This window comes from Heterodontus francisci, chromosome 29 (genome assembly GCF_036365525.1).
Source record: "Heterodontus francisci isolate sHetFra1 chromosome 29, sHetFra1.hap1, whole genome shotgun sequence".
NCBI classification, from domain to species: Eukaryota; Metazoa; Chordata; class Chondrichthyes; order Heterodontiformes; family Heterodontidae; genus Heterodontus; species Heterodontus francisci.
Genome location: NC_090399.1, coordinates 11,653,853 through 11,666,498, shown reverse-complemented (window position 1 = coordinate 11,666,498; position 12,646 = coordinate 11,653,853). Strand labels below are relative to the sequence as shown.

At 43.1% G+C, this 12,646-nt stretch overlaps 1 protein-coding gene across 1 annotated transcript; it reads left to right on the top strand.

Moving 5' to 3' along the window:
- The first annotated feature begins 1,576 nt into the window (after window positions 1-1,576).
- On the top strand, window positions 1,577-5,165 carry LOC137345924 (tumor necrosis factor-like). Its single transcript, XM_068009170.1, has 4 exons — window positions 1,577-1,817; window positions 2,280-2,340; window positions 2,639-2,704; window positions 3,344-5,165. Exons 1-4 carry the CDS (start codon window positions 1,641-1,643, stop codon window positions 3,754-3,756), a joined length of 717 nt encoding a protein of 238 aa, XP_067865271.1. The 5' UTR covers window positions 1,577-1,640; the 3' UTR covers window positions 3,757-5,165.
- Window positions 5,166-12,646: the final 7,481 nt, after the last annotated feature.

The window sequence follows — 12,646 nt, the reverse complement described above, 5'->3', positions numbered from 1 at the left end:
GAATATAACTGCATCCCCAGCCATATGAATATATAAACTACATTTTGTGTGAAGAACTGCTTCCAAATTACCCTCCTGGCTATAATTTCAAATTTATGGCTCCTTGATCTGGATTCTCCCACTAAGAGGAAATAGATTAACTCTGACAAAAAGTTCGGCTTCATAACAACTCCTTCCCTTTCTGGGAAATAATTGTCCACCATGTAAAATGACAAAGGGGTTTGATGTAGTTCCCTATTTCTAGAGATCAGATTGAAGAACATTGATTTTGGGGAAGGGAGAGATGGTTAATGGAAACATGCATTTATTGAGGTGAAGCAGGCCATCGTTAGAATGGAAAATCACTCCAAATCTCAGGGAAGTACTCAGTGTTAAATATAGACATAGTCCTTCTGACACTTGTCCATTTCTCCTGACAGAACAAAAATCTCTCCATCTCAGTCTTGAACACTCCAACTGTCCCACAGCATTTGCAATCTTTTGGTGAGAGAGAGTCCTAGATTTCTACAATCTTTTATTTGAAAAAGCACTTCCTGAAATTCCCTCAACATGGCCTCACTCTAACATTAAGATTATGTTCACTTATCCTTGGATCATCCATCACAGTAAATAGTTTCCACATATCTACTCGATCAAATCCTTTAACATTTTGATCACCATAATCAGTTCATCCCTCAATCTGATATACTCAAGTGAACACAAGACAGGTTCATACAAACTCACCTCGTAATTTAACCCTCGTAGCCCTGATGTAATTCCAGTCAATCTGTGCTACAACCCTCCAAGGCCAATATATCCCTTGTGAACCTGTATCCTTTCCAATATACATCCCTCAACCAAAAGCAACAAAACAAACTGTCTGGTTATTTAACTCATTGCTATTTGTGGGATCCTGCTGTGTGTGAATCGGTTGCATCTTTCCTATAATACAACAGTTAATTATATTTTAAAAGTACTTCATTGTCTGTAAAGTGTTTTGAGATGTCCTGAGGTTGTGAAAGGTGCTATATAAATGCAAGTTCCTCAGTAATTTGTTTTTTTTCTCTCTATGTCTTTAATATCGTATTTCTATGGTGAAAGCCATCAGGAAATGGAAACCTGTCTATCTTCAGTCTCATTAATTTGTCCGTTTTTTTTTACTTACATTAATCCAACAAGTCTGCCATTTCTTTAATGTCGATTACATTTTCCCCTGAGCCACTCTCTTTCTCAATACATTTGTAAAAACATTATCTTTCTCTATATTTTCTCTCTCATTGTTAATGACACACTCATTAGCACATCGTGGATACATTTAGAACATGGGACAATGTGTAGTGCCCACTTTTAGTTTTGTCAAGTTTCCCCAGCATTGAAGAAACTGTGGGATTATTTCTATGATCAGTGAAAGTTGAACAGATCCAGTCTCACATCATTCTCCCATTGGCCTCGGGAGAAGTTGCCGTTTTCCAATCGTTGCTGCTTTCGGTTGGGTATTTCCTGCTCCATTGCATCACACTTACCAGTGATGTGACTCTGCTCTTTATAAAGAGCTGCCGTGAAGCTGCAGGAATCACAAAGCACTCAGAGAACTGAGAGTGAGAGGCGCTGGGTCAGACACAAGGCTGCTACTAACAAAGTTCCGACTGACATCTAACACCATGAGTTGTGAGAACAAGTTGCTGGACCTTGAGACTGGAGGAATGGTTACACTCAGCCAGTCAGAGCCGAAGAGAAGCTGTTTCTGGCAGTCTCTCTGTGCAGTGGCTGTGCTGGGTTTGCTGGCTGTGTCTTCCTACCTGTTACTCTGTCAGCTTGGAGTTTTACCTTCAAACCAGGTGTGTGATTTTATTTGGAAACAGTGATCGAGTTCCGTCTTGTTGCCTTTCCTTTGTTCCTTGCATTCCTCCGAGAGGCTGCTTTCAGTGTGCTGTAAAACTGTGAAGTGATTTCAGTGTCTGTCCTCACTGCTCCTTGCAGTGAAATAGTAAACTGTGTTCACCCAGTTAATGCGGCTGTTGGGTTTTACTGTTCTCTTTGAACACCTCGGTACGGCCTGGATTGAAAACATGCAGCCATTTAATGACCAATCCTGTACATTATTCAGCTTTAGCCAAGACTTGTTTTCTGATAAACTATCTGCTGTCAATCTGGAGGGTGAGAATCAGAGTCTGAATCTCCCCAGTCTCTCTGTGCAATGCAGAGAATATGAGCTGAACGTTTGGACAGATGTTCCTATTGAATTTCCTGGCAATTCAGGGTGAATTTCACATCTTAACCTCTTTGTTTAATTTCTACAGGAAGTAAGATTACAGTCTGAGCAGATTCATTCTCCCCTGACAACAGTCCCGAGTAACAGTGGTGAGTGTTCCTTCAATCTATTTCTGTATTAATATGACTCTATGTATCTCTCTGCATCAAACGTTCTGCACACCTATATATCAATCTCTTTCAGAATCTCTCACTCTGTAAATGTTTCTGTCTGTGTTAGTCTCACTCTTTCTCTCTCATTTTCTCTCACAATCTCTCTGTCTTCATTTCTCCCTTTCTATCATTCTCTCTCACTCTGTCTCACTCTCACTATCTCTCATTCTGTCAGTTAGTTTTGGGTCTGTGTGTGTTACAATAGTAACTGAGAATCTGTCTTTTCCTTTTCCAGGTCTCCCTCATCTCATGAAACAGATGGGAAATGACCCGAGGGGGAGAATCGCAGCTCACCTGACAGGTACCAGAATATTCTTATGCTTATTAATAACCCCGTATCCTGAAGTGAGGCCCTCCCACTGTAGTACAGCAGAAAATTACAGGGCGCTGGGGAAAGAAAGGGGCATTGGGATTAATTGGATAGTTCACCCAAAGATACAGCACAGGCACAATGGGCTGAATGGCCCCCTTTTGTGTTGTGTTGTTTTATGTATCCCATCTATTCATTGTTTGGTCAAGGCCAGTTAATTCCACTCAGAGTTTTGGACATTTAGCAATGCTTCCTTCAGTGTCCCATGTATCGAGCTTGTACTGTTTAATATTTAACACCTGTGAACAGAAACAGCTACAAGCCTATTGGAGAAGAGTAGGGGAGACCCCCTCTCCCCGCCCCATTGTCCAGGCCAATATGTATCCGCACACAACAGAACGAAACAACAGATTATCTGGTTATTATCACATTGTTATTGGTGGGAGCTTACTGTACGCAAATTGATTGCCCCATTTCCTGCGTTACAACAGTGACTACACTTCAAAAAGTACTTCATTGGCTGTAAAGTGCTTTGGGATGTCCTGAGGATGTGAAAGGCACTATATAAATGCAAATTGTTGCTTTGTCTTTATTCCATCCTTATGTTGTTCCCTCTCTCTTTCTCCTCAGCTTCACCAACCAGCAAAGGAAAGAATGTGATTTGGCAGAATGAGGCGGACACCACCTTTGCCGAGGGCGTGGAGTTCACGGACAACAGTCTCGTCATCAAGACTCCTGGTCGGTACTTTGTCTACACCCAGGTGGTCTTCTACAGCAGGGGCTGTCAGGACAAGACTGTCTATCTGAACCACGAGCTCGCCAAGCTCTCACCCAGTTATCCAGAGGAAGTCTTGCTACTGAGAGCCACCAAGTCAGCCTGTCATTCCCGCCAACACGGAGAGCCCTGGTACAAGACCTCCTATCAGGGAGCCATATTTGAGTTTGAGGAGGGAGATCAGATCTACTCCAGGGTTAGTGAGGAGCTGGTGGGATATGTAGACACTGCCCAAGGAAAGAGCTTCTTTGGTATATTTGCTTTGTGAGGAACCTGAGTCACTTCTCGCAATTGGCCAGTAATGATGACTGATTGAGAATTTCAGATTGAAATACAGTGGAAACTGTTCAGGACACATTGTCCTATCCTGCACTAATTGGACAAAGAGACTCATTTCTCCTTCATTTTATTTAAACACTTGCAGAGACAGAAACTATCAAATGTGTTGGTCTTTTAGAATTGGGTAGTGTGGTGGGTTATCACACTGCACTTTCAGCTCTGCCACACCAGATTGATTGCACAGTACAGAGTGTCAGTGATCGGAGGGAGTCTGTGCCTCTCCTCATTCACTCTCTGCTCCTTTAATCCTGTATTGACAGCAACTGGTGCAGTCTGAAGAATTATGCATCTCTCTCAGGATTCAAGAGCCGCTGTTAAACTGCCAGATAGACTGGACATGTCAGTCCAAATAGGCTGGAGGGGCTGAATGGCCTACACCTGTCCCGATGACATTCCTGTTCTCCCACATACCATTAACACCGGGAGCAGGTGTAGGTGATTACCTGCTGTGCAGGATTCGTCATGTTTGATGAGATGAGTTGTGTTATAACCATGCAAAGAGACAGTTTTTGATAACTGTGCTCTAAATAAGCTAATTTTCTCATTTAAGTTAACTCTATCAGCAACTGGTCCTTTATTGTACTGAATATTTATTTGATATTTAATGTTGTTCATGTTATTTAAACTGGTACTCCTTCAGGAGAGAGAAATTAGACAATCCCAAGAGCTAACAAGTGGGTTATCAGGTCTGATATTCAGACTGGTTAGCCTGTGTGACCTGTTATTGGTCCTTGAAGAGTGTGGCCTATGCCTTGTCATCTATTTGTGTTATAATATATCTCTAATATCTCCTTGGATCTTCAGTGGCGATGCTCAGTTGGGTGATGGAGGCCAACCAAGCTCCCAGCAGCCAACTGGCTTTCCACCTCTACAATGTGATTGGTCAACGTGTCGCGGGATGCGAACTTTCTAGACCATGATTGGTCAACACATAACCAATGAAAAAGGGGAAGGAATCTTGTGCAAACACTATGAAAACTACCCAGAAATTTATGATAGTTAATCATTTGAAGAAACCATTATTGGTTCATTTCTATTTTATCAGGTTATTATTTAAATCAAATATGAGCTGCTCTTATTTGAGGTTAATTAGAACCATAGAACAATAGACAATCTACGGCACTGCAGGAGGCTGAAAAAACTAGCCGCCCAATCTGATCCCACTTTCCATCACCTGGTCCGTAGCTTTGCATGTTCCAGCACTTCAGGTGCACGTCCAGGTAACTTTTAATTCAATGTTCATTGGTTCAAATGTTTCCTGATTGGTTGCTATGGTGAAGTCACATTCCCATCATGCCTTGCAGTCTCCATAGTTCGACTGTTGGTTATTAATTTAGTCCATTGACCAAAATCTGTGTTTTACATAAATATGTATCATCTTTTTAAAACTTTATTTTTCTGTTGTCAAGATTTGGATGTTTCAGATTGATTTAAGTTATTATTTAAATTTATTTATTTATGTATTTATATTATTTATTATTTATATTATTTGCTGTGGAGCTGATGGACAAGAATTAATAAAATTATTTTAAAAGCATGAATTGCTTCTTTCTGATTACTGCACATTGGTTTGCATTTAAAGCTTTTCAAGGGAAATGATTCCAGGTGAGGGAGGAATTTTTTGTCAGGTTATAGCCAGCAATTCAGACACAGGATCAGGATTTTGGGAATCAGAGGTAGGATTGGTAGATTGGGAATCTGAGAGAGGATCAGGACTTTGGGAATCTGAGAGATGATCAGGCGATTGGGAATAACATAAGCAGTAGGAGCAGCAGAAAGCCCTACCAGTCCTCGAGCCTGCTTTGTCACTCAGTAAGATCATGACTGATCCCCTGCCTCAACATCACTTTCCCACTCAATTCCCGTACCTCTTTATTCCCTTAGAGATAAAGAGATCTACGGATCTCAGCCTTGAATACACTCAACATCTGAGAATTTAGGACACTCTGCGGCAGAGAATTCCCGAGATTCTCAACCCTCTGATTGAAGTAATTTCTCCTCATCTTTTCCAAAATGGTCAAACCTCTTATCCTGAGATTATGCCTTCTCGTTGTCGATTCCCAAGCCAGCAACTATCCTGTCAACTGCTCAGAATCTCATATGTTTCAATGAGATGATGTGTCATTCTTCTCAGCTCTCCACAAAGGACAGCTCTCTCATTCCAGGAACCAATCTAGTGAAACTTCAATGTATTGCCTCAAAGGCACATATATCTTTCCTTAGATATAGAGACCAGGGGTTGTCTCACCAGAGCCCTCTATAATTGCAGCAAGACTACCCTTGCACGTGAATCCTCTTGCAATGAAGGCAAACATACTATTTGCCTTCCTAATTGATTGTTGTCGCGGTGTTTAAATTTTTTTGCACAATGGCGCTTTAAGAGATGGTAATATTATTTTAATTGAAATTTGTGGTTGAGAAAGGGTGGCACAGTGGCGCAGTGGTTAGCACCGCAGCCTCACAGCTCCAGCGACCCGGGTTCAATTCTGGGTACTGCCTGGGTGGAGTTTACAAGTTCTCCCTGTGTCTGCGTGGGTTTCCTCCGGGTGCTCCGGCTTCCTCCCACAGCCAAAAGACTTGCAGGTTGATTGGTAAATTGGCCATTATAAATTGCCCCTAGTATAGGTAGGTGGTAGGGAAATATAGGGATAGGTGAGGATGTGGTTGGAATATGGAATTAGTGTAGGATTAGTATAAATGGGTGGTTAATGGTCGGCACAGAGTCGGTGGGCCGAAGGGCCTGTTTCAGTGCTGTATCTCTAAATCAAAATCAAATTGCAAGGCGATCAAACCCAGGAGCATTGAGTGTTTAAATGAAATACAGGAAGCTATGCTGTTTCCGGTGTACAAAATATTGACCGAACCTGATCAGCATGCTTTGCAAAGGTCAAAAGCACTTTTTGAGCTAAAATAAACTGTAAACAGCCGCAAGCTCTTTTCATTGCAGATAAAAAGAATCACTGGCGATAAAGCAATTTAAGGCTGTGGAATGTTTAGTTAAAAAAAAGCCAAAAAGTTGTAAAAATCGGGTCATAAACAATAACCAGACATACTTCAAAGCTATGTTTCACTTTGATGCCAAGTTAGAGCTTTAGAGAATCTTCACGTATACAAAAACATGGGGGACATGGGGGACATGTTGTCTACAAAGATGAGATAAAAGAGTGAACATGTTTTAAAAATGCTAATTCAGCTGCCAAAGTGGTCCAAAGCATTTTGAAAAGCTGCAAGAGTGACACAAATTGGCATTGAATGATGACAACAGAGATTGCCTTCTTTTGAAATGCAGAGAAAGTAGAAATTCTCCAAGCAACAGTTTGTAAGAAGTCAGTCATTTAAGGGACTTGGATTGTTTAATTGTCTGATTTGATTTGTTTGATTTTAAAATGTGTTTCTGACCAGGAAAAGAAGCTGCTATTGTGTTTATTAATAAAGATCTTGAAGGCTTCTGCAACATCCATGAGGGGTGAGGAAATTACTGACGGAAGGTTAAAACATCTGCATATCATCAAGGCAGTTTCTGATATTGTAGTTTGAACAAAGACCGAGATGCCTCATGGTCTGAAGATGGGTTTTGATAGTACATTCTGATGTTATCAATGAAACGATGCAACCACCTTGAAAAGAAAGGCATAAGAATCATTGCAAATAGTGATTTGGTGTTTCAGTCAAGAAACTTGGCCAGTTGCTGCAGCCCTATTTATCAGATTTGCCAGGATACTGCCTGGTTTAAGGGAGCCCATCCCAATGGAACTGCTTCCTCTTTCCCCTGTACTGGCACCAATGCCCCTTAAATCAAATCCCTTGTTGAGACAGGCATTCAACCCTCTAACCTGTTTGACCCGATGTGAATTGGCTCATGACTTGGCTCAATGGCTCATTGGCTCATTGCTTTTTTTTGCAGCGGCAACAGGGAGAGCGAGGTGGCAGCTGGGTAAGTGAGTTTACAACTTCTATAAACTTACCTTGTTGTTTTGGCAGTTTCTTTTTGCAGCGGCGACAGGGAGAGCGAGGTGGCAGCTGGTTAAGTAAGTCCTATATATTTGGGCAGCGGCTGAACCCGAGACACTACACCTGTAGTGTCTCCCACCCGCCCTCCTCCTCTAACCAAAAAAAAAAGGACTCGGTGGTGTGCAGATAAGGTCAGGCTTTATCTATTTATTTTTCGTGTGATTGGTAAAAGCTTTCCGTTCCTTTTTCATTTATCTAAGTTAAGACTAAGTTAAGCTTAAGATTAAAAATGGCAGGAGATCTCAGACCCGTGTTATGCTCCTCTTGCTCAATGTGGGAGCTCAGGGACACGGCTGATGTCCCTGACTCCTTCACGTGCTGGAAGTGTGTCCAGCTGCAGCTCTTGTTAGACCGCATGACGGCTCTGGAGCTGTGGATGGACTCACTTTGGAGCATCCGCGATGCTGAGGAGGTCATGGATAGCACGTTTAGCGAATTGGTTACACCGCAGATTAGGATTGCTGAGGGAGAAAGGGAATGGGTGACCAAAAGGCAGAGAAAGAGCAGGAAGGCAGTGCAGGTGTCCCCTGCGGTCATCTGCCTCCAAAACAGGTATACCGTTTTGGATACTGTTGAGGGAGATGGCTCACCAGGGGAAGGCAGCAGTAGCCAGGTTCATGGCACCGTGGCTGGCTCTGCTGTTCGGAAGGGCGGGAAAAAGAGTGGAAGGGCTATAGTCATAGGGGATTCGATTGTAAGGGGAGTAGATAGGCGGTTCTGTGGTCGGAAACGAGACTCCCGAATGGTATGTTGCCTCCCAGGTGCACGGGTCAGGGATGTTTCAGATCGGCTGCAGAACATTCTGAAAGGGGAGGGTGAACAGCCAGTTGTCGTTGTGCACATAGGCACCAATGATCTAGGTAAAAAATGGGATGAGGTCCTACAAGCAGAATTTAGGGAGTTTGGAGCCAAGTTAAAAAGTAGGACCTCAGAGGTAGTAATCTCAGGATTGCTACCAGTGCCACGTGATAGTCAGAGTAGAAATGAAAGAATAGTCAGGATGAATGCATGGCTTGAGAGATGGTGCAGGAGGGAGGGGTTCAGATTTTTGGGACATTGGGACCGGTTCTGGGGGAGGTGGGACTATTACAAATTGGACGGTCTACACCTGTGCCGGACTGGAACCAATGTCCTTGGGGATGCGTTTGCTAACGCTGTTGGGGAGGGTTTAAACTAATGTGGCAGGAGGATGGGAACCAAATGAGGAGGTCAGTGGACAGTAAGGAGGTAGTAACAAAAGCCTGTAAGGAACTAGATAATAAAGTCAGCGTGACTAAGGGAAAGAGTAGACATTGAGCAGATGATGAACGCAAAGGGACTGGTGGCCTGAGGTGCATTTGTTTTAATGCAAGAAGTGTAGTAGGTAAGGCAGATGAACTTAGGGCTTGGATTAGTACCTGGGAGTATGATGTTATTGCTATTCCTGAGACTTGGTTGAGGGAAGGGCATGATTGGCAACTAAATATCCCAGGATATCGATGCTTCAGGCGGGATAGAGAGGGAGGTAAAAGGGGTGGAGGAGTTGCATTACTGGTCAAAGAGGATATCACAGCTGTGCTGAAGGAGGGCACTATGGAGGACTCGAGCAGTGAGGCAATATGGGCAGAACTCAGAAATACGAAGGGTGCGGTAACAATGTTGGGGCTGTACTACAGGCCTCCCAACAGCGAGCGTGAGATAGAGGTACAAATATGTAAACAGATTATGGAAAGATGTAGGAGCAACAGGGTGGTGGTGATAGGAGATTTTAATTTTCCCAACATTGACTGGGATTCACTTAGTGTTAGAGGTCTAGATGGAGCAGAATTTGTAAGGAGCATCCAGGAGGGTTTTCTAGAGCAGGATGTAAATTGTCCAACTCGGGAAGGGGCCATACTGGACCTGGTGTTGGGGAATGAGCCCGGCCAGGTGGTTGAAGTTTCAGTAGGGGACTACTTTGGGAATAGTGATCACAATTCCGTAAGTTTTAGAATACTCATGGACAAAGACGAGAGTGGTCCTAAAGGAAGAGTGCTAAATTGGGGGAAGGCCAACTATACCAAAATTCGGCAGGAGCTGGGGAATGTAGATTGGGAGCAGCTGTTTGAAGATAAATCCACATTTGATATGTGGGAGGCTTTTAAAGAGAGGTTGATTAGCGTGCAGGAGAGACATGTTCCTGTGAAAATGAGGGATAGAAATGGCAAGATTAGGGAACCATGGATGACAGGTGAAATTGTGAGACTAGCTAAGAGGAAAAAGGAAGCGTACATAAGGTCTAGGAGGCTGAAGAAAGACGAAGCTTTGAAAGAATATCGGGAATGTAGGACCAATCTGAAACGAGGAATTAAGAGGGCTAGAAGGGGTCATGAAATATCTTTAGCAAACAGGGCTAAGGAAAATCCCAAAGCCTTTTATTCATATATAAGGAGCAAGAGGGTAATTAGAGAAAGGATTGGCCCACTCAAGGACAAAGGAGGAAAGTTATGCGTGGAGTCAGAGAAAATGGGTGAGATTCTAAACGAGTACTTTGCATCGGTATTCACCGAGGAGAGGGACATGACGGATGTTGAGGTTAGGGACAGATGTTTGATTACTCTAGGTCAAGTCGGCATAAGGAGGGAGGAAGTGTTGGGTATTCTAAAAGGCATTAAGGTGGACAAGTCCCCAGGTCCGGATGGGATCTATCCCAGGTTACTGAGGGAAGCGAGAGAGGAAATAGCTGGGGCCTTAACAGATATCTTTGCAGCATCCTTAAACACGGGAGAGGTCCCGGAGGACTGGAGAATTGCTAATGTTGTCCCCTTGTTTAAGAAGGGTAGCAGGGATAATCCAGGTAATTATAGACCGGTGAGCCTGACGTCAGTGGTAGGAAAGCTGCTGGAGAAGATACTGAGGGAAAGGATCTATTCCCATTTGGAAGAAAATGGGCTTATCAGTGATAGGCAACATGGTTTTGTGCAGGGAAGGTCATGTCTTACCAACTTAATAGAATTCTTTGAGGAAGTGACAAAGTTGATTGATGAGGGAAGGGCTGTAGATGTCATATACATGGACTTCAGTAAGGCGTTTGATAAGGTTCCCCATGGTAGGCTGATGGAGAAAGTGAAGTCGCATGGGGTCCAGGGTGTACTAGCTAGATAGATAAAGAACTGGCTGGGCAACAGGAGACAGAGAGTAGCAGTGGAAGGGAGTTTCTCAAAATGGAGACGTGTGACCAGTGGTGTTCCACAGGGATCTGTGCTGGGACCACTGTTGTTTGTGATATACATAAATGATTTGGAGGAAAGTATCGGTGGTCTGATTAGCAAGTTTGCCGACAACACTAAGATTGGTGGAATAGCAGATAGTGAAGGGGACTGTCAGAGAATACAGCAGAATATAGGTAGATTGGAGAGTTGGGCAGAGAAATGGCAGATGGAGTTCAATCTGGGCAAATGCGAGGTGATGCATTTTAGAAGATCCAATTCAAGAGTGAACTATACAGTAAATGGAAAAGTCCTGGGGAAAAGTGATGTGCAGAGAGATTTGGGTGTTCAGGTCCATTGTTCCCTGAAGGTGGCAACGCAGGTCAATAGAGTGGTCAAGAAGGCATACGGCATGCTTTCCTTCATCCGACGGGGTATTGAGTACAAGGGTTGGCAGGTCATGTTACAGTTGTATAAGACTTTGGTTCGGCCACATTTGGAATACTGCGTGCAGTTCTGGTCGCCACATTACCAAAAGGATGTAGATGCTTTGGAGAGGGTGCAGAGGAGGTTCACCAGGATGTTGCCTGGTATGGAGGGCGCTAGCTATGAAGAGAGGTTGAGTAGATTAGGATTATTTTCATTAGAAAGACGGAGGTTGAGGGGGGACCTGATTGAGGTGTACAAAATCATGAGAGGTATAGACAGGGTGGAGAGCAAGAAGCTTTTTCCCAGAGTGGGGGATTCAATTACTAGGGGGTCACAAGTTCAAAGTGAGAGGGGAAAAGTTTAGGGGGGATATACGTGGAAAGTTCTTTACGCAGAGGGTGGTGGGTGCCTGGAACGCGTTGCCAGCGGAGGTGGTAGACGCGGGCACGATAGCGTCTTTAAAGATGTATCTAGACAGATACATGAATGGGCAGGAAGCAAAGAGGCGACATGTTTAGATAGAGGATTTGGATCGGCGTAGGCTTGGAGGGCCGAAGGGCCTGTTCCTGTGCTGTAATTTTCTTTGTTCTTTGTATGACTTAGGTATTAATACAGAGATTATTACCTGTTACGACCGACCACTTCAAGATATAATTCAAAGTCAGCAACCCAATGAATATATGATTCAAATCTCGAGTGAGCTCCCAATTAATATGTTACGACCGACCACTCCAGTCAAAGCCCCCAATCAAAATATACGATTCTGTTTGTGGTGGGAGAAAAGCACTGTTAATTCTATCTCGTTCCTCCACAGATTGCCGAACATATCATATTCAACTTTCCAAATTAAAGAAAGACCCAGACAAATTATCCCATCTATTAACCCCCGAATCAGGCTAACCAAACCAGGTGTCTTTAAATCAACAAATTAACTCTTTCATTAGAAAAACTAAATTCTTCAACACTACTAAGATATAAACAACATATAAAATTAAAAAAAAATTAGAGTCCTTGCAAATTTACAGTCCATTGTTGCTTGAAGTCCTCACAGCCGTCCAAAGGAAAAAAATGTTCTTCAACAGCAGAACAATCCATCGTCTAATTCCAGCAGAAAATGATGCTTTCCTTCTCCAGCAATGAATTTCAACGATTAACAACTTGCAAACACTTTCAATAGAATCAATCTGACTTTAGAGTTTTTTGAGGGATAAA